General features: G+C 39.7%; 2 protein-coding genes across 21 annotated transcripts in view; both read right to left on the reverse strand.

Moving 5' to 3' along the window:
* The window catches only part of rims2a (regulating synaptic membrane exocytosis 2a), a 157,581-nt gene extending 145,805 nt beyond the window's left edge, over positions 1-11,776 (reverse strand). For all 20 annotated transcript variants that reach the window (XM_077527877.1, XM_077527881.1, XM_077527879.1 and 17 more), the window contains exons 1-2: positions 11,525-11,776; positions 10,881-11,066 (exon numbers count right to left, since the gene is read on the reverse strand). In XM_077527877.1, coding sequence (XP_077384003.1) covers positions 10,881-11,050 — 170 coding nt within the window. In that variant the 5' untranslated portion in view covers positions 11,051-11,066; positions 11,525-11,776. The remainder of the gene's footprint in view (positions 1-10,880; positions 11,067-11,524) is intronic.
* Positions 11,777-12,492: 716 nt separating this feature from the next.
* dcaf13 (ddb1 and cul4 associated factor 13) lies at positions 12,493-22,445 on the reverse strand. The gene is made up of 11 exons (XM_077527547.1): positions 22,102-22,445; positions 21,619-21,818; positions 21,409-21,516; positions 21,224-21,313; positions 20,943-21,098; positions 19,689-19,766; positions 19,515-19,597; positions 19,239-19,403; positions 18,972-19,107; positions 13,818-13,981; positions 12,493-13,356 (listed from the first exon to the last, which is right to left on the reverse strand). The coding sequence occupies exons 1-11, from the start codon at positions 22,169-22,171 to the stop codon at positions 13,269-13,271; spliced, it is 1,338 nt and encodes a 445-aa protein (XP_077383673.1). The 5' UTR covers positions 22,172-22,445; the 3' UTR covers positions 12,493-13,268.
* Positions 22,446-22,761: the final 316 nt, after the last annotated feature.

The raw sequence follows: 22,761 nt of genomic DNA on the forward strand, positions 1-22,761 counted from the left end.
CATGATCATATAAGCATATAAGTACCACATATACAGTAGTATAAGATTGTTCATGAACTACAAACTAGTGTAGTTATATTTTTGGACAGTCATGTTTCGCCAAGGGCATTTCAAACTGCAGCACCGGGGCAGGAAAATCCCTTCAAACTTTGTTAGAGGGATAAGAGCCTCGAAGAGAATAAATTCTATGCTGACGAGTGCAGATGTTATTTAGAACAAAGCCTGCGAGACAATGAAGTCTGATGTGCCAAGCATGCTATGGGAGATGGCTGATGCTTGTCAGCGGGGACTGAGGCTGTCATATCAGCAACGAGACCTGATAGCATCTCAGACGTCAATGTCTCTCCTCTTGTTTTCGCTTCTCATTTCCTCTACTCGCTCCAATACTAACACCACCAAACTTTCCACTTGCCTTTCCCCCTTCTGTCCTTTCCTAATTTCCTTTTCTTCACACCCTTCACTCTCACAAGGAGAATTTAACAGGCTCTTAATCAGAGCACAGCAGTGTGGCACATCTGGTTAAACTGTATTTTAGAGTCGACATGTCGTATTTTTAAACAAATGTAATGTGTGAAGAATCATAACATTATGACAGCCTGATATATTCCATCCATCTGGCTGACACATTCTACTGTCAAGAAAAAAAGCACACAAAATACACATTTCACATCTTTCCACCGTGTTCATTAACATGGACTGGACATATATATTTTTTTTATCAGTCACACATTCTACTGCTGCATAGGATCTCCATAAAAGATCACGAGCAATACATCCACTAACAGCATGCACAGCCTTTTAGAGTCAACATGCAATTTATTCCCTGCTATTTGGTATCTTTCTAAATCAGGTCCTAAAATTCAAGTTCAGGTTTCCTGTGGAGTCACCATATGATTGATAACCACTTCATACGATCTGTTTGGGGCAAAAAGACACTTGCAATGGTTAAATGTTCATATCAGATTAAGACAGAAAACACAGTGAATGTTTGTGTTTGTCTCTTTACCACTGCTCCTCTGAGATGTGTGTTGCATGTGTAGCAGCCTCAAGGGAACATTGAGATTTTGTGTCGCTAATCACAGCTGGTACACAAAACTTCTATGGGTGGGAATCTTTGATCGTCTCACGATTCAACTCGATTCTGATTTTTGGGTCTGTGATGAAATACAGAATCGATTTTTTATTCAAAACCATTTTTGATTCAAAATTATTTGATTGACAATGTTTTTTGCCTTTATTCCGAGCTCATAGGACGCACTCGGTCTACCTCACTTCCTGTAATGTTCCCTCACTCTAATTAGTCCCCCAAGCAACATGAACTCAAACTAACAATATTGTTGTTACAGTATCAAGCAGTTTATTCCACTCCAGTTGAGGTTAACTCTAAACCTAAACACACAAAATGAAAAAAATTACACATGGGAAACACTTAAATACAAACACACTTTGTTTAGCTTGTTTTCCGAACGTACTGTAGCTATCTCAAGGCTAACACACAATGGAAAGCGCCATTGACTCGCAAATGCTAATTAGCATGCTATTCGTGGCACTTTTATCACTCAAAAACACATACAAAAACGCTTCAGGAATGTATACAGAGAAACATCTTAACAATATTCACCGGCATATGCTCTTCCTATGCTGCAAAAAGAACAACTTTCATTGTCATTACTTGTGACTTTTTTTCTTCTACACTTTAATGTGACTACAACTTAGCAGTGTATCAGTACGCACGGAACCACACTGCCCCTAAGTGGCCAAATTGTGTCCAACATGAACAGCGCTCCCAATAAAGGCACACACAAACAACGGCAATACAGTTAAAAATAATTTAAATAAAATAGATTTTGGGACATTTTATATCGATTCAGAATTGTATTCAATAAGAATCGTGATTCTTATGACAATTGATTTTTTGGCACACCCCTAAAAATTTTCCAGCACAAATGAGTATACAGTTGTGCTCATAAGTTTACATAATTTATGGGTATGTAAGCTAATGAGTACAAGTGTATGGTGAGAAAGAAATGCTTCATGCGCAGAAAATCCGAAATACTGTGGCAATTGTTTTGATATTTTCGGACGTTGAAGTGAACATGAGGATGTGAATATTGGTGAGGATTCATGGCATGTTTGTGTCATTCAGAGACTTTTAGCTTTTGTACATGTATAGTTGCGCTTTACGGGTATGTAAACTTATACTCATAAGTGGGTATGTAAACTTATGAGCACAACTTACATGTGTGGTTTGGGTAATAGTCGATATAATGTATAGAAAAAGAAAATAAGATGCAATCATTCAAAGCTAATTCTATGCACTTCATGATGAATGCACACACACTACACCCTTACACATCTCTCAATAAGTGTTTGAATGCTTTAACTGAGAATTTTAGACTAAATGACATACAAGTTCATATGAAAGCAGCTGATTTTATTTTTTGATGTGAAAACTCAGTGGAGGTCTGCAGTCCATACTGTGGTATGCTAGTTTTGATTACATGAAACACAGACATGACGGTCAGACATATTTGACAGAGAATGCTCACAAATGCAATGCTGATGAAATGTTATCATTTGAATTGGAGGATACAGTGCTAGTTCAGCAAATCACAAGCATGCACTTTTTTGTATTTATTTTTATTTAATCAGTAGCAGGCCTCCTAATGATTAATGAAAAAATAAGATTACAGATGACATTTTAATCTCTCCTATAATTTGATTTGGATCCAAAAACATCCTTTTTCATCTGTGTCTCATGCAAACGAGACTGAGGAAGCCCATGCAACTTGGTGACAAAGCATGCAACACTTCTGAGTCCTACAATAGCTGCATCTCAGAGGGAATCCCTCCTATAAGATGGTCATAATAATTAGCACCTCAAAGGATGCCCTAAGCAAATGATTTGAATCTCTGTGATCCTTGAACAGCAGGAAGCGGATGCACTGGACCACTTATCAAAATTGTTAAAGGTATATTCATGTTTTAGATTTGTGATCTTACTTATGATTGCTCATAGCATCAATCACAGCACATTCAACGTTGTAGAGAGCAAGTAAAATAAAGGAAGCATATGACAGGGACGAAAAGCAGGAAACTAGCCCAACTGACTCTCCTTTCAATTGATGCATGGAATGCTGAGCAAGCTGATAACTTCAGAAGATTTAAAGGGTCCATAGTATGAAAATGCAATTTAGTGGGCTTTTCTATCAATAATATGCATCCCTGGCCTGTCTACAATCCAACCAGGTATGAAAAATATCCATCCGCGACTTCTTAAGCTTTCTCCTCCTTTCTAAAATGTGTGCTTCAAACGGGCAGATTTAAGGGACAGCAACACGAAAAATTTACTTTTTGGCGCGTTAGTCATGTTAAAATGCTAATTCCTCACCAAACACATGACTGAAGTGGTGTTTTTCTCCATTCGCCCATCTCTGAGAACATCAGAGCATCATTCTGCTCTCCAAGAACAAGCCCCTCCCAACTTGACAAAACGAGCTATTGGCACTCTTTGACGTCATAAGGTGCGGACCCACCCTCGCACCGCCTCTGCGGATTAAACACACACCCACTTTCTCTGAGACCTTCATGGGACAGTAAAAAAAAAAAAAAAAGCCTTTATCAGTGAACATTCTGTCCAAATGAATTCAAAGCAATCAATTATTCTTCACATTTGCAATGCCAAAGTGCAATGACAATTGACTATCTTAAAATCCCATTCTGGCTGACACTTGTGTAAACTATAAGTAAAACTTTTGCACTATTGAACCCAACTGAACCAATAGTATAGTGGTTAGTGTGCTTGCTCTGTAAGCAGCAAGTCCCCGGTTTGAGACCAGCTCAGTTTTTTTTTTCCTCCTCTTCCGCGATTTCTTGCTGCAAGGAGCCATTTTGTTTCAAATGTTTATTGACAAATAGACAGTTGCATTCAGAGGAGTGCTCAAACGCAGATCTCCAACGGCAAACTGCAGTCGGCTCGCCGGGGGTGCGGCAATCGGACGGGGAGAGGCGGGGTTTTACTGATCCGAGCATTTTACTTCCGTGTTAGAAAACTAACAAGCAAACACCCAATATTTCACAAAAAAATACATCACCATGGTGTCAAAGGTAAGATTTAATCATTATATGCCTATAGTTAACTGTTGGAAGGGCTTAAAATAAATGGTGTCATCCCTTTAAACTTCCGTGACTTGGTGACTCGATAAGACATGGAAGTGCACTCGACCCAACCCCCTCGGGTTAGTGGCACCGCCTCTGGTCACACCCACTGAAATTCGACAAGCAAACGGCTCCATGGAGAGCAATGGGGAAATAACGATCTGGAAAAAGTGGTTGCATCCTTCGTCTGAGTCTTTGAGAAGACAGTGGATTAACTTTATTTTTGAAGGATGTGTACTGACAGCTTTTCTCGAATGACTGTTTTGTTAGTGAAAGCCTGTTCAGAGCTAGATTTTCAACTCGTTTAAACGTCTTACTTCCTATCCTTTCAATTAGAGATGCGCCATATCATACCTTCTACCATGTTACCGGTATATTTTTAGTGCTTAAATTGGGAACTACATTTGTCGTGTGGAGGTTGTTTGGTTGCAAGAGGTCAGATATGATAAAGCAGATGATGGTTGGATAATACAGAAGCGGCCGTGTATTGTGTTTGCCAAGATACAATCCGCGGTGATTATTTTGCCGTGACTGGTAACTCGCCACCTAGTTTACGTGACTTTGTATTGGTAACTGGCCGCTAAGTGGTCTTAACGAGACGGCTTGCACATTGCGACCGCGCAGTTGACCTAAATGTGGACATTTGTGTTATTCATAACCGCTTGTAAATGTCTACAAGTATTCACGGCAAATCGGATATATTCATGACAAAATAACGCTTGCAGGAGAGTTACCAGTTAGGGCGAACTACTTTTTCTTACGCTAAAACATTATGCCACTTTTCCACATAATAAAATAGTTCTAAAATGTGTAAAAGACATATCTGCCTGGCTCAAATTGGTACGGTGGTACCAAACTGCTTTTGCTCGCCATGGCCAGTCGTTTCCATTCACACCATTAGCACATGGCTAGCGGAGCAGAAATCACAGCCCATTCAAGAGAGAGGAGTATGGCCTAAGCGTGGCCTGGTGCAGTTATTTACATAAAAGTGACACGCCCCTAAAAGAGGTTGCTTGGAAATTTTTATTTTTATTTATTTTTTTTGACTGATTTGAGGACAGCAAAAATATTCTAAAAATATATAGTCAATTTTGACAAACGCATGTCACAGACGTCTTTTACACATTTGACAACTATTTTAGTATGTGGAAAAGTTGAATAATATTGGACCTTTAATTGCGCAAATACTACTGCAGCCGCGCTTCATAATTGCTCTGCTCATATTTGTATGAGCACGGTGTTTTACAAAGCGTATCTGCATGGCTGCTAAGAAGTAAAAACCTAGGTGAATCATGCAGGTCAGCCCTGTAGCTGAAGGCTTCTCTCTCTGTCCACCATCCCTTCATCCTCCCAGGATTCCCTCTGTTAGATTACACACTTGGATGTTCAAACTGCCACTTCCTTGAAATGCCATCCAAGCTGCTGTGGATTGGACGGTGACTTCGCAGATGCACAAGCTATAAGGGGTTGCTACACGGTGGGATCGGTGTTTGATTCTGAAACCGCCGGCCATGCGACAAATCATTCAAAGACAAACTAATCCGTTGCAGCTCCAGCATATGAGCATATGAATTTTGCCCCAATGTATGCGTTAACGCTTGCTTGTGTGATTCATTGGTAAGCATAAGCAACGTGGCTATTTACTTATTTGATGACTCATGATGACCTAACCTATCCACTTAGACAATACAACTACGCTACACGGGCTGACTGAATGGCTGAATGAAAGCATTATTTCACTACAAAAAAATATGAACAAAACAAAACAACGGGAGGACTCTTAATGGTTACCTGATATAATTTATCAGGATGTACGTATCTGCAGTCTAGTAGTTTCAGTAGTATCCAGAAGTTCAGCTACACCAATCACATCATTCTAATGTTGTTACCGAACATTATGCTGAGATATTCATTAATGAGAAAACTTTATCAAACTAAAACTGAACCCTTTTACCTTCGACAAAAGTAAATGTGGCAAACACTCAACTATTGGAGGTTTGTATGTTACACGGCCATAATAAATAAATAAGGAGTGGGGTTTATGGGGTGCAGAAAGGGCCTGTGTGACTCAAACAGTACACAGCACAGTAGTTGAGGTAGCTGTATCTTGGAGTACATGAGTCATGTTTCGCATGAAGTAGTGCTAGGTAGGGACTGCATGACTTTCTTTCCATTAGGAATGTTGCCTTCGTGCAAATATTTACCTGGTGATGGAAAACAACAGCTCTAATGCATCATGAAAGCTTGCAGTGATAGGGATCACACTAAAGTCTCTGGGCAAGCTTAGAGGCAAACGGGGAGAGAGCACAGGTAAGCCACTATGGGCAATTGTACTCATTATTTGGTTATTAAAGACAGTCATCTCAGTGGACATTTCATTAGGTACACCTGCACAGTCCGCGAACCAGAACAAAGAGCTACTTTGGTAAAGATAGTAATAATACACTATCAGAGCAGAGCTGCACTGCATCCTCTCAGTGTTGATTTTTATATTATGATCACCTTCTATGTATACCAGGGTTGTCTAAACTTTTTTGTTATTTTTTAACACCGGTTAAAGGTGATAAGGCAAACAGTTTTGGATTTTTCATGATTCTGGGGGTAACCACAGCCCTGTATCCGACGAGAATAGATCCACCCCTGCTCTGAGCAGATCTCCGCATTCAAAACCAAAGCAATAGTAATAGGCAATAAGATCAAAACATTTTTAAAGCAACACTAAGGAACTTTTAGTTTTTGTTATTATAGCGACACCATATGGACAAAAGCAGTAGTGTTTTGACTGAAGGAAGACCACATTTCCCATGAGGACCAGCGCATAGTGTCGTCTTTGAGCTCACGCCAGCGAGTGAAAGCTGGGCAAATGTTCATTGACTGTCCTTTTATCCAGGTAGCTTCCATTTTTCTTTTTTTGTCTCCTCAGACTAACATTTTGCAGCTTCTGCCATGAAAACAGCAATGATGTGTAAACGTTCAAATTGACTTTTGTCTTTGTAACGAATGGGGAAAGTGGGAAGTATGCCGTCAAGCAGTCAGCACAGTTTCTTTGTGTGGCAGGGGTTCCTGCCACCCTTCTCAAATGTACTTCACGCCAGTAAAAGCGACACAGACCCCCTCAGGCCATAGCAAAGTTTTCATTCAACTAGTTCTAAGTCTATATTGCATTAGAGGAGTTATGAAAATATTTTATAAAGGTTGAAAAGTTCCTTAGTTTTGCTTTAAAGCAGTGTTTTATTGAGGATCCTAAGCATATATTTGATATGTTCGCAAATTAGACCTTGACACAGACAGCAGAAAGTGGAGGAAAGCATTTTTGCTCTTGAAACTGAACTATCTTCATTACTAGACAATACAAAGAACAATGTTGTTGCTATTTTTGTTGTAAATAGTTTTGCTGCATAGAAAATTCTAGAAAAGTCTAATTTATTAATGTTTGGAGTTGTCATTGGTAGTTAACATGTCATTTCATTACCCCCAAAAAACCTGGCCTTCATGCTCTGCTCTTAAAGGCAGAATTTTGAACAGGATCTCATCGGGGTTTTTATCTATAAGTACAGTATACATGTCTTGCATACACTGTAAATTAAGACTCATTTGATTTCCACTTCAGAAATGAAACTGGAAAAACAACAACTGAATAGGACATTTAAAGCCACAATTCTTCTCTTTTTTTCCTGCATCAACTGTTTGAGGTTTATAACATGGACAAGACCAGTGACTAACATCTCACTATACAGTACAGTTAAGGCACAGAATCAGCAACGGAAATCCTCCTGGTCCGCCTTAAAAAAAAAAAAAAAATAAAAAAAAAAAAAAAAAAAGTACTAGGCTTCAATGGACAGCGCCTGGTGCTGAAAAGCTCTGAGCGACATCTGTGCACCGGCGAGTTATGGACGCGCGCGTGTGCGTGTTTGTGTGTGGTCTCGTCCACGCGTGCACACATACACGCGTGCGTGGCTGCCACAGAGGACACCTTAAATCAGGCATGTCAAACATACGGCCCGCGGGCCGGACCCGGCCCGTTGGATGATTTTATCCGGCCCGTCATAAATTTCTGAGTATATAAAAAAAAAAAGCGAGTCAATAGCTCATTTCTATCAAAAGTTATGATTTTTTAAAATAAATACAAACCAAATGCTCGCTCCGGCCGCTAGAGGGCAGTAAAAGAGCTCACGTCCAGCATGCGGCACTGACACGAGTTCGTACCAGGAAATAAACATTCGCAACGTGATGTGTCCAACTAGAAATTAACCGGTAAGCTTGCTTCACCATTCACCACTACTACTAAACAAGTTATCGGTCAACACACCCTTCCCAAAATGGCACTGTCAAAAAAAAGAAAAGTAGACACGGAGTGCAGGGTTTTCCAGGAAAAATGGACTGAGAATTATTTATTCACAGAAGTGAATGCAAAACCAGTGTGCTTGGTTTGTAATCAGCAAGTTGCAGTGTTCAAAGAGTTTAATATTCGGCGCCACTACGAGACTCATCATAAAGACAAGTATGACGACTTGAAAGGACAAATAAGAAAAGACGAGATAAAAAAATTGGTCGCTCGTCTGAAGAAACAGCAGTCTGCTTTTACGCGCAGCCGCGATATCGCTGATGGGGCTGTAAGAGCCAGCTACATTATTGCCAACGAGCTGGTGCAGGCATCCAAGCCATTTGCTGATGGGGAGTTTGTAAAAACATGCATGCTGAAGGCTGCAGAAGTCGTGTGCCCTGAAAAGAGACTGGCCTTTGCCAATATTAGTCTAACGAGGAACACTGTCGCAAAACACTGCAAATGGACCATATTATGAGCGTGGTTGTGAAAACTGTCAATTTCATCAGAGCTCGCGGTCTAAATCACCGCCAGTTTGACTCATTTCTCAGTGATCATGACATTCATGCTGGCCTACCATACCACACTGACGTGCGCTGGTTAAGCAGAGGTGCAGTACTCAAGCGCTTCTTTGAGCTACGAGGCGAAATTGGACAGTTCATGGAGAAGAAGGGACGCCCAGTAAAGGAACTTCAATGCAAGGAATGGGTGCAGGATCTTGCCTTCATGGTTGATATTACGCAACACTTGAATACACTTAACACTACATTGCAGGGCCGTAATAGAGTTGTCACTCAATATTACGACAGCATAAGTGCGTTCAAGATGAAACTGTCGCTGTGGGAGACGCAGCTATCCAGCGGTGACACCACGCACTTCTCATGTCTCACAGCTGTGCGTCCGAAGGCACCGGATCGTCCCGATTTGGATAAATATAAAGACAACATAACAGATTTTCTGCGAGAGTTTGAGCGGAGGTTTCAGGTTTTCAGTGAACTTGAGAACAAATTCGGCTTTTTTCGCTCGCCATTTACAGTGAAGCCTTCTGATGTGCCAGCTGACATTCAGCTCGAGCTTATTGACTTGCAGTGCGATTCCGCTATGAAGGATAAATTTGGGTCCGTGGGATTGGATACGTTTTATCAGTATCTTGTGCCAAGTTACCCCAAATTAACAGCCATGGCTGCAAAAGTTTCTCCATGTTTGGGACTACTTATCTTTGTGAACAGGTTTTCTCCGTGATGAACAATAATAAAACAAAGCAGCGCTCAAGGTTAACAAATGAACACTTGAATCACATTGTTAAATGTGCTGCTACTCAGGATTTGAAACCTGATATCGATGCACTTGTAAAGGCAAAAAGATGCCAAGTTTCAGGAGTAGACTGCAGGAGTGCAGTGAGAGAGAGAAAAAAGTGTGATGACACGACATTTGTTTGCACTCATGAATACAGATCATTAAAAATAAGATTAATCTGGTTTCATATTAAAGACAATTAATATTGTGCAGTATATTCTCAGCTTCAGTAGGCCCAGCCTAGTAGTTTGAGCTGATGTAGTCTAATCTTATTGCCCATGCACTGCTAAAACTTTTATTTTGTATTTTTATTTATTATTATATATTTGTATTTATTATTATTTCAAAGCAGTATGACAATTAAGGCAAAACATTTGTTTTCATAGCTCCCACTTGAGTTTGTTTAGTGTGGTGAGTTGGTTCAGGTGTAAAACTGCATTCACTCAACTGTTAAAATAAACCAGTTGTTAACACATTCAATGCCAAACATGAAAATCATTTTTTTTCTCCATTGTTTGTGAATAAATGTGTTGTGCTTAGAAAAGATCCCTTGTCATCCGTGATTATAATATGTAGGGTAGGCTACAAATGTAGGCTGAATGATAAAGCATAGTACTGAAAAACAAAACTAAATAGTTGGAGTTGACATTCTTTTACTGATCCGGCCCACCTGAGAACAGAAAGTCTGGATCCGGCCCCAGAGCCAAACTGAGTTTGACATGCCTGCCTTAAATGATCTTTCCAGTGAGATATTGTGTAATGCCGATGACGTTCGTGGGTAAAGGTGAAACAACTTGGCGTGTTTTATTGAAAATGGCGCCCGTTGCCGTCGCTCACCCAACCCCTCACAATGCGGTACGCCAAAGTAGCACAGAGAGAATGTCATACTCATAAAACATTTTTTAAATGTGTGTTAAGAGGGAAGAGCTGCCGACTGTAGAGCGAAAATGTCGAGCACACGTCGACTATTTCAACCGAGGCTTGGATGTCAAGAGGCAACATGATCGAGCCACGACACATCATGGAGCTTATACCAACAATCTAGCTAGCAGCCACAGCAGCAGTACGTGTGGATAAAATGACTGTACGAGCAACTCCTTACTTTAACATGGACTGTTCCTTCGCCTCCTCCTTCTTCTGTCGGTCCATGACACCGAGGATGATCTTCCTCTCATCCTCGGTGAGGTGACTGAGGTCCGGCATCTCCGGCATGGCGCCGGCCGCGGAGGCAGCAGGGCCATGACCGCCCCTGGGCCCTCGTGGAGCGGACATCTTTTACTCACAGTGGCTACAAACACCAGAAAAGAATTAGCATTAAACAGAAGCATTTTATTTTTGCTAATAAAAATAACTATTTCATGTCGTGGACAAATTCTGAGCGTGCAGTTGGATGGAGCCCGTCGAGGCTAACAGATGACACGACGGTTCACGCACATGATGCTGTGCTGCATATTAAACGCAAAATATATTCGCTCTTTCTATTAAAATCTCATGATGAGCTTTCGAGTGCGTTGTGAGATGTGAGCCGAGGCTGCAAACAGGGGATTGGTGTTATTTTAGATATTGCAGGTTGAAATCAACACAAACATTAGTGCTCTCGAGAAAGCACTCAGGATTAGAAATGGATGCCCTGAATAGAAGCGAACGCTGCAGGCTGAAACCTCCATGTACTGTTCCAAATATCCATCCGTTCACAAGGTGAGGCAAAAATCGAAATAAAAAGGTGAAAAGAAACGCATGTCTTGCCTTTTATTTTGCAGTCATGTTAAATCCTGTCTAACCCATCGCTGCCATCCCTCAGAAAGGTTTCACTCGCATGTTAGAATAAAACAGGTTTGGTCCGTCCGCGTTTGTTTTGGAGTCCTTACGCCTCCTCTGTCACTGTTTGGCTTGTTTTAATCCAGGTTGGTAATACTTGGAGATTTCTTAAATGCACAAAAATGGATGCAATGAGAGAGGGATGAAGGGGGTAAAGAGAGGTGGGGGGCAGAAGAGGCGGAGCGACGGAAACGCGTAGAAGAATCAAACGTAGGATGCTTGGATGTTCATTGACAGCAGGCGTAAAGCAGCAAGGGAAACACGGAGTGGAGCTTATGTGCAGCTGGAACATGTTCATGCTTCATTTTAGCAGCATGTATATAGCTTCAAATGGCAATCTGGCCTTAACACTGATTTTTTTTTTTAATAGCTATGTACAGTACATTGCAGGCCTATATAACAGTCAAACAAACAAAAACAAAACAAAAAAACGGCAGTTGTCACACAGGAATGAAGTGAAGGTTGTGGAAACATACCCTAACCTTTTACATTTATTAGTTCAATGTATTTTTTTCTGCAATTGCATTTTATTAAACCATAAGTTTTTAATACTGCAAACTTCCAGGAACTCTGTTATTCAAGCTGGCCTCAACCACGTTCAGGTAGCATTGGTGTTGGGATTTAAATGACAGCATTAAGAGGATAGAGGATATTACCTGACGAGGCCTGTAAGCAAATTAGCACAGAGTAAAACAACAGGTAGCTTAAGTGGTTTAAATCAAACACTGTGTCAGCACTGTGACTTTTAAATCAAACTTGGGATAAAACCTTATAAATAGGCTACATGCCAGAAAATAATTACAAAGTGCAACTTTGAAGAAAACAGACAAAATATTGTTGCTTTGTAAAACTGAAACTGAACAATTTGTGAACTTCATTGAAGGAAACAAAGTAACTGTGGCATTTTCTTTCTTTTTAGTTTGATCAAATACATCTTCAGCTCATCTCTGTCCCAAATGAGAACAATCATTGTCGAAAATATAGATGTAGTTCTCAAGGTTATTCTCTAATCATATCAGATAGAGTCAATTTGACAGCAAAGATCATGATTGCTTTAAAAGCAGTGTTTCCACACATTTTTTTGAGCCAACCCTAGGCAACAATTTGACTACGAAAAATCTCACAACAGACCATCACCAAACAAAAATGTCACAAAAATGTGTCAATGCAATACTAAAATAATGATGATCTTGTCTAAGTTTACTCACAAATTTACTTATCCAGTATGAAATCTGGGCCAGTTGAACACATAGCTAATTTCACAGAAAACCATAAGTTATATTCCGTTGCATGAATGAATGGCAGGAGGTTGACACACAGGGTTTATTTATTTACCATAAAAAAGTAACTGTTCTACCTGTATGCCACTGACAGACAGATGAAGACTAGTTTGATCTGCAATTCAAAAACAATTTTCACACAAAGTAGTGAACATGGACAGCACCTATGGCGATCTCTCAGCACCCTGGTTGAGAATCAGTTCTCTAAAGGAATTCAACTTATCACATTTGAAGTGAAATAATCAAATACAATTTTAAAGGTGGAATGTGAATGTTTTGACTTGTAAAAACATATCCAGTGAAAGGGTTCTTGCAAGATTCCGAAGAGAGAACAGACTAATCACACCCTGTCTGTGTGTGGTGCACTCCAAAGTGTTCCATTTCTTTTCTTTTTATTTGACCACAGACACAACGTGCTTCTCTTTTTCAGACAACACCGGCACACTTCCTGGTTTGCTGTGCTTGCGGATATTCTTCTCCCTGAAAGACAAAGACGAAAGTTGGTGAGAAAAGCCTGCTGTTGAAAACATACAGAAAGGGATGGAAAATTCGGGGGGGATCAAACAGGAGGGCAGAGGGGAAGACTAATTGATCAATTTACTGACAACTATATTAATGTAACAATAAAAATATCACAACAGTGATTACATAAAGTAAATTATTCTTCACACAGATCTGATCTCTGATGGTGGGGGGAAAAATGATGCTACGGCTTAGTGGCATCAGGGTGAAATGGGACAATCAATCCCCCATCCAAACAGAGAACGAGAACATACTGTATCGTGGTAGGGAAGCCCCATTAGAGGGATTTTCCATGAGGTGAGTAGGACAACAAAAGGCATCACCTGGCAGCGGTCCAAGTCAACATAACCCGCGCAACGTGCACATCATGGCAATCCTGCAATCAGCATTAGGAAACGGGAAGGTAAATAAAAACTCACTTTCTGCGGCGAGCGTCCTTCATTGTCTTCAGCTCCTTAGCCTGATAGTGGATGGCCTTCGGGAGATGGCGATGCTGAGCAATGCGTCTGATCTGCGGGAAATGCTTGAACTTCTCTCTCAGCTTATGGCGGTAGTTGGTGGCCTCCTTCTCTCGAGGCGTGAGCTACAAGATATCATGGGAGACCGTTGGCCAGAGATACTGGGATTGGATCAAAGGAGTGGAACCATGACAGTAGGATGGCATACAAAGTAGGGGTGGGACAAAAAACCGATTCGACCGAACCATCGGTCGTCAAGGGGAGCTAAAACGGCCGTATCGGTAGCAGACTTGTCAACCGATACAAAATCCGCCAGGAATCCTTAGATACATTGCTTGTGAAGCTGTGGACCGGATATCGCGTTGCTGTGAATCGGTTGCGAGTGAGGCTTTATGGTTTTCATAACAATAGCAAGAGTTCTGCACCGTGCTCTACTTGTTTTGTTTACATTTCAGTAGCAGCACTATTCAAGCTACTTCCGTGTTTACAGAGAGCTAGCAAAGTAGCACTCAGAGACGCTTCATTCCCCGGATGTTGTAAACATAATGCAAAGACGTTACGCACCTTGGGGGGAGCCTACCGTCAACGCCGTGCTCGCGACACGGCGCGCGCGCGCACAACGAGTGACAACATGCAACAGTGGAGACAGTTAGCAGAAGCCGGTGCCGTACATCTCGGTATTTCCCATGGCTATCGAGTCCTCTCGGTGCACTTGTATGTCCCGGGCCGGCGTTGGTACTGCGCGCGAGCCAAAAAGAATAACTCCCGTGACGATCCAATGCATGGATTCAAACGACACAGGTATGTCCCACAGCCAACACACCAGCTAAGCTAAACGCACACTGCAAGTATCTCATTTCTCAGTTTGTGGCTCCCTGTCAATGTACACAACTAGCATGAGCAGCAGGGAACTGAGACGTGCCCGCAATTACGTCATCAAACTCAAAATGAACGACAGTCCAAAAAACAAAACAAACAGTCGTGATTCCGTGGTCATCATCGTGTCTCAGATTAAAAAAACAAAAAAGATGTCATACATTAACCAAAAATGAATGTGATGGCAAAGAAAAACAAAAATTGTTAATAAAAAGGGAAATGCACTTTTGGAAATATTTTGGGATATATTAAGTTGTTAAAATGTGTTTGATAGATTTATTGTTCCATAAGGTGGCTTCATATTTCTTTTGGCTGGACGGTAGGTTTATGTCATGTCTTAAATTTATGTTTCTGAAATACTTCACAATGTGGACATATTCTGTTTAATTGTGTTGGTGTCTTTTTAAAGGTTAAATATTTATATTTCAAATTGAATTATCAGCCTTTTGTTTTCCTGATCTTGATTTTGAATTAAAAAAAACAAAAAACAATTATAATTGTCAATAACAACTAATAAATATTTAAACTGATAAATTTTTCAGTCATATCACCCAGCCCTTTGTTCCGGTCCATTTAAATAATTGATTCAATATATAAAAATATAGAAGACATTGTTGTTGTTCTTTTTTGACACATTTGTAGATACTGTAAAAATTTGTGGTGTTTTAAGATTAATGTTTACAAGCAACAAATGTCACTATAAGTTTTGAATATTGAAATTAATCGTATAGAATCGAAAATTGTATCGTTCCCAAACTTAATCGAACCGTTCTGTTCTGAAAGATAATCGTTTTTCAATCGAATCGCAACTTGTGTATCGAGATACATATCGAATCGGCCTCATGTCAGAGATTCCCACCCCTAATACAAAGGCAATTGAAGGACAAACATGGTAATTCATTTTACCTTTGGAAACATGTACAACAGTGGACAAGTTTGTGCATAACTAAAATGGCCACAAAGAGGCTGCAAACTCTTAACATGCAAACAAAATATACTAAGAAAAAAATGTACTTGAGCATTAAAAACAATTAAGCAATTGTGGAGAAAAGTCTCCAGTCTTATCTTCATAAATCTTATCATCCGATTTGTTGCAGATAATGTACTGTATTGTATGAGCAGTGGACATCAAACAGCTGTTTTGTCTAAGGCTACCATTCATTCTTATTAAAAACAATGATATGTCAGAATTAAGCTTGTAAGAATGAAGACTTATGATATGAATCCTATTGTTCGACTTCACTAATTCCTCATTTAGCCAGAAAGAATCTCACTAACGCACTGTGGTAATATTTGGATATCAATAATTTGGGATGTTAATAAAATCATATTTAGTCAGGTGATGAACAACTATTTAGTAATAAATAGCTATTATGCTAGTAATTGGGCAAATATGGGCACAGACAATAGGTAGCAGAGAACAAAGAAAATAACCAACCAACAATATTATGTTTTCAAGATTTTGAGCTATAGCCTATACAGTCAGAAATGTCAAATAGTCTGTAAATGCAGTAGTATAAGCCAGCCATAGGTCAATCCATGATCGATATTAGCCATCAATCAAACATGTAAACAAGATTAGACAATCATTAATGATGAATTTAAAAAAAACAAAAAAACAAACAAAACAAAACCAAAAAAAAACTATCCAAATTTCAATCCCTTTACAACGCTGAACAAAACATTTCCTTTGTGGAGCAGTTTTGCTAATCATTGACTTCATTTGAGGAGTAGTAGGTGACTTGAACGCAATGCTCCACTTCAACATGTATGCGTAAAGGCCAACAAAGCCTTTCTAGGACCATCTCCACCGATCAAAACATTTTAAATGTTTGCTGCTCAGTTTTGCTGTTTGAACTACAACAAGACATTACTTCAACTTGACAGTGCATAATCCGCACAACCATTTCATTTACTGCTTTGGTCTGTAATGTGCAGTATTAAGGGAAGAGGGACCACTGCACACGGGCTTTTCTCGAGTTGCTTGCAAAGTACAAGCTACGCATGATCACTATTTGTGATCAGCAATGAAAAGCATATGCTGATCATGTACTTTATTGCGAAAATCGTTAGATCTCGATCGGTGGCCAATGGGGTATATGCCATGGAAGAGGCGGGACTGTTTTTTGCACAACAGTTTGTTTCCGGTTCGGTTTGCGACGTGTGGGCTGCGTCAAAAATACTTGTGCTTCTGACTTTGTGCCCCTGGGTTGCGCGTTCGCAACCCGGACCAAAAATAAACTGATGTGCAAAATCACATCCCGCCTCTTCCGTGGCATATACCCCCATAGATCGAAACACCACTAGTTGCAGTCATTTGTATTTCTAGGGGTGTTAAAAAAAAATCGATTCGGCGATATATCGCGATACTACATCGCGCGATTCTCGAATCGATTCAATAATCGGCAGAATCGATTTTTTTTTTTTGATTTTTTTTTTTTTTTTTTTTTTTTTTTTTTTTTTTTTTTAAGGATTCACACCTTGAGCATGGAAGAATGTTATATGAACGGCACATTAAGCCTTAATATTTTTATTTTAATGCTGTTCAAATGTGAAACAGATTGCAAACTGTTTGTGTACAGTGGCTCACGGTTATAAGCCTCAAGTTTTAGATAAATATATTCATACAAATCTTACAGTGTACATGTACAAATTTACTGATAGTATTTTCTAAATTTGAATGGAAAAAAATCGCAACAATCGACTTATAAATTCGTATCGGGATTAATCGGTATCGAATCGTGACCATTCGTATCGGGATTAATCGGTATCGAATCGAATCGTGACCTGTGAATCGTGATACGAATCGAATCGTCAGGTACTAGGCAATTCACACCCCTATGTATTTCCATATCTTTTTCAGAGCCTTAACCATTCAAAGATTACTGGTGGCTTTATCATTTTCGGTCGAATACGCTAACCAAAAGAAATTGATTTTACACCATTTAAAAAAAATGAAATTTGTCGTCGAGCATACTTGCATAGCATAAAATTCAACTTCAAAGTTTTCAAAGAAAAAAGTGAAATGCAGCAACTAAAAGAGAAGTCATCTGTGATGCCTTGATTCAGCATTTCAGTATTTCTTGATAATGAAAGACACCCTCAGTCCAGCTTGATTGTTAATGCTTCATTATGTTGCGAGCGGTGCGCTTTAAGTGATTGGCCGATTTAAACTGCTGATAGGTGCAGGCCCCGTCTGATCTCTTTAAGTGCAATTCTCGCAAATAAATCTTCTCTTACACAGCAACGGTAAAACAACTACCAAGTGAGCCAATTTTCCAAACGGAAGCGGTATTAAGAGAATAAGCAGAAGTGACTGATTTAAAATGAAAGATGGCTGCTGGAAATGGCGATAGGACACTATTGATCATTATTTTAAAGCCTTAACTGAATTTGGAACATTAGAGTTAAAGAAGTTTTATTCGAAGATTGAGCGCAACAAAACCTAAGGAAACTTCTTCTGTCTGCACTACGTGACTAGGTGAATGTGTTGAAGTTGAATCATTCTTTAGTATTTTGTCAAACAAATGCACGAGTGAGTGCATTACTTTCGGGTATACTCCTGCTGGTACATTTCACTTAATGAGAGTGATCCTGCCCTAAATCTGAAGGTTTGGCATCTACTGACAAAGCCAAGGTGGGTGTGCTGTCAAAAGCAACCATCTCATGAGTCAGGAAATGAATCAGAAGGTCGTGGCACATGCCTGACATTTGAGGAAGATTGAATCTGCTTAGTGGAAAAGTGTGTAGTGTACTTTCTTGAGTAGTTGTTCCAAATTAAAGCAAAAAAAAAAAAAAAAAAGTTTTAACTCATTCACTGCCAGTCATTATAGAAAATTTTTACATTTCCAATACTCACGTGATATTACATTCAATAATTATATATAAACCAAATCTACCAAATAACAGAATAGACTCCCTACTTTTTGTCCCGTCCCGTTCTTTTATAATTGACAGCAGAAAAATGTAGGTTTGCCAAAATACAGCCATTTCTCCCATGGACTCTGAAACTGTGTTTATTTCCTATAAAATGGGGCAATGATGTCATCTACCGGTGGTTGGGCATCAGTAAAGTTGTTTCCAAGTTTGATATTTACAGTGGAGCATGCTCAGATTCGCCCCCATTTAGCACCGCTCTAAAAAATACAATTGACAAGTATACTTGTCAAAGGCAGTGAATGAGTTTTAATAGTCATGTTCTCATTGCTACAGTGGACAAGGATAAAATGTGGCACTTACCACTCCCAATTTCTCGGACGCGGTCGCTTTCCACAGACGAATATTCATTTCATCTGACCCACTCAAAAGATAACGGTTATCGGCCGACCACTTTACGCAGATGACATGCTGCATGCGTTTGGTGTGGTAGACCTCCCTGGTTGGAGAAGGACAAATGAAGAAGTCACATGACATGCATACGCTTTTCATCAAATAAACTGACAACAGTTTGATCTCAGATGCATCCCAACATATACGTAATAAATTATTTCTTCCAACGGTACTGACCTACTATGGCCAGCATCTTTGTGAAAGATGCGGATGGTCTTGTCAAAACTGGCAGACACAAACTCTCTGCCGGTGGGGGAATAGTCAACATCTAGCACTGCAGACACGTGATCTGCGTGTACAATGACCGGCTTGTTCAGGTATCTCATGTCATATGTGTAAAGACTGCAGAGAAGGGACACAGGAACATAACATAACATTTAAAAAAAAAAAGAAAAAAAAGTGTAATTTTGTTATACATTGAGAACTGTCTGAAGGTCTCAACTGTTCACTCACTTATAGTCTTCATTACACGCTGTGAAGAAATAGGCCGCCATTGGATTCCAGCACAATGTGTTGCTCCTCATCGTCATGATAACCTAAAGACAGGAAAAAAATATATATAAAATATTATTGTATAGGTTGGAAAAAAAGGTTGCAAATTGCAGCAAAGGAGTGACTTCACTATACTTTTTTCAGCGGAGCTGCTTCCCTCATGTCATACAGTACGATGCTTCTGTCTGAGGCGCAGCTTGCAAGAAGTTCCGTCTGACAAAACAGTCATACAGAGGTCAGCACGACACTATCAATACAATTTTCAGATGTTTTCTTTCACAAAATGTTTCAAGTAACAAATCAAAACACATTTTCACACTTGGATACATACAGCAGACATATATCATAGCCCTGATGCCCTCCGTACCTGGAAGAATTGTTTTTGAAATGGTTGGATGCCAAAACAACTCCTTTCGAATACGCTTCTAACTGCGAACCCAAGTCCCACCAGCTAATCGGTTTTCAAAAACTTGCTGTTTAATTAAAAAAAAAAAAAACAACAACAACAACAACATACTGAAGTAAAATAAGAGTTTATCATTAAGGGGGTGGGAAAACGTATGTGAGACTTGATATTTGATTTTTGCCAAATGTTATCAATCAGTTTTTATTATTGCTATATGCAATCAGGGTGACTTCTATCCATCCTTTTTCATAACCGCTTATCCTCAAGGGTCGCAGGCATGCTGGAGCCTATTCCAGCTGGTTGTGCAAAATGGTAGCGCTTATGAGAATGAGAAAATGTTCTAGTGACCTAGTAATGTACTAGTGCTAACTAATTGTACGTTTTCTGTTTGCTATGGCTGGTTCATAGTTCATACAAGACATGCCCATTTTGGCATGCCGGTTTGCTAGCTAGCAATTGACAATTCCAAAATGACATCACAAGTCAAAATGGTGGCCTTATGCTGTATGTGAAGTCAGATTCATCTCACTCAGTGAGTGTCCTAGTTCCGCAAATGTAAACAATAAAGACAGCTGATTCCGATAAATTGTTTGCTATTCTGGTTAACACAGTTATTCCAAATCAGGTTGTGTCATGTGAACATATGTCTTGTATTTACATTTTCCTCGAAAGCTTTGAGGGCAGAACTGACACAATCCAAGTGGAACATATCTGATTTCCCACTTTCCTGGAATGCAGCATTTTTTCCTCAGTGAAGCAATGCTCTCCACTCATTGAAAAGCATTGGACTTTGGATCGTTGCAATTTGATTTGTGAGGATTACTTTTGATTTGAAAATGTGATCAAATGTTATTTGACTACGATAACAATATGCCTAGTTTGCAAGCTAGTATGTATGCACCCAATAACTTCCACCTTTTTTTTCTCTCTCTTGTGACAAAATGAGTATAATCCTAAATGTGCCACATTCTGCAGAGGCTCACCTCCACTGGGTTAAAATGGACTGAGCTGAAGCTGTCCACCCCCCAGGTGAAAGAACGAATGGGAGTACTCCTCTGTTCATCCCAGATGTCCACCTGCTGGCCGCATGTTGCAAACACACCTTCTTTCTGATGATGGTCAAGCCCTGTGAAGACTGTCTGCAATGGACAAGCACCTATTTTCACCAACATCATTTTACTGAACTTCATGCATTTGTAAACACCAATGAGTGCAGAATGGTCCATTATTAAAGAATAACACAAGAGGTTCCTACTCAACATACCTTGCCCAGAATTGTATTAAGTGGCTCCACTGCCTCACCATAACCCGGGGCCTCCATTTTCCATTGTTTGATTGATTTGTCATCCCCAACCTGTAAAAGATCATTTTTGTTAGAACTGAAATTCAAAAACTGTGGGGCACAAGAATTTAATAGCCCATCTTTGGCACGATAAAAGTCATAGTCACAGTGAAGAACGAAGTTCCACAGAAGCGAACAGCCATTCCACGGACAAATCCTTCATGAGCTTGGAATGTGCGGAGGCATTCACGTTTGGAAAGATTCCACACTTTAACCTAAGGATGAAATTAAACAGCCTTTTGAGTGTTGTCATGCAGCTGTGCATATAACACACAAATGTCTGTAAAATAATAAATATGTATTCAATGAGTAGTTACCTCCCCATCACATGAGCCAGACAACAATGTTGAGAGGCTCTTGGTGTGCTTCGCCATGCAGTTCACACCGTCTCTGTGTCCATCTAATGAAGCCAGGAACGGCTTTGCAAACACCCTGTCCAGCTTTGTGGCATTAAGGGCCCGGGAGTATTCTCTGCACACTTCAAATGGATGAAGTGTAGGGTCATAGTTTCTGGGAACTATCAGCAACAATGAACATGTCAAACAACAACTACATCAAATAGAATATACAATATAAAACAATACATACACTCGAATTGCACTTCAGGTTTAAAACGGATATAATATTATTCATTTTTTTGTTGTAACTATTTGGTTAACGTACTTTATATGTACTTTATGTGTTTGTTTTGTCACGTCAAAACACTGAGATGTGATTTGTCTCCGTATAAAAAATGGAGAGCAGTGTGCTTATCAAAACTGGCTAGTAGCAGCTAGCCTAGCCAGGTTAACTTCACTTACCCCGCTGAATATCTAGTTTGGTCTCCCGGACGTAGTCGTCCGGGTTCCTCGAGAGGACTTTTACTTTCATCTTAATGCAAAAGGAATAAAATCAAAATACACTTGCGTTTGGTTAGGAAATGAACAACATAAACAATCACTACAGCAGGAAACCATGCGTCGGCTTGGAAGTATCCATTTACGGAAACTGCGGTGCATTATGGGACTGCAATGCGGAGAGAAAAAAAAAAGGGTACGTCAGAGGGAGTGTGCTACTATATCCGGTGACTAAGTCAACGCACTTTTTCCACTACCTCGTATTCCTGTTTCTACTATGTGTTTAGTATGTTTGTACATGACACGCCGCTAAAGTTTAGTAATTGGAAGAGAGGTATGGGAAATATGGGTAATATATGACGACACAGTGGTATGAAACGCTTGCGTCCACAAGCAGAATTCAGAGCAACATTTTACTGTGTTTTTTCAAATTAAATGTCTTAGGACCCTGACTAACACAAGATGTTCTGCCAGATTTAAATAAATAAAAAAATACAAACAAATTTAATGACGATGTTTATAGATTTTAACAACCTTGGTTGAATAGGACATACAGTGCCGTTGTATTATATTTGTACAGAATGTTTTAAGTTGAAATTCAAAATCGGATGTACTACACTATTC

This window comes from Festucalex cinctus, chromosome 7, assembly GCF_051991245.1.
Source record: "Festucalex cinctus isolate MCC-2025b chromosome 7, RoL_Fcin_1.0, whole genome shotgun sequence".
Classification (NCBI taxonomy): domain Eukaryota; kingdom Metazoa; phylum Chordata; class Actinopteri; order Syngnathiformes; family Syngnathidae; genus Festucalex; species Festucalex cinctus.

Bases quoted from the DNA above. Each gene is read 5' to 3' on its own strand.
- dcaf13 (XM_077527547.1), bottom strand. From the start codon at position 22,171: ATGAAAGTAAAAGTCCTCTCGAGGAACCCGGACGACTACGTCCGGGAG. The intron at 21,099-21,223 runs GTATGTTGAGTA...TGTCCATTGCAG, and splicing joins TTAATACAATTCTGGGCAAG to ACAGTCTTCACAGGGCTTGA. The intron at 19,404-19,514 runs GTGAGTGAACAG...CCTTCTCTGCAG, and splicing joins GCGTGTAATGAAGACTATAA to TCTTTACACATATGACATGA.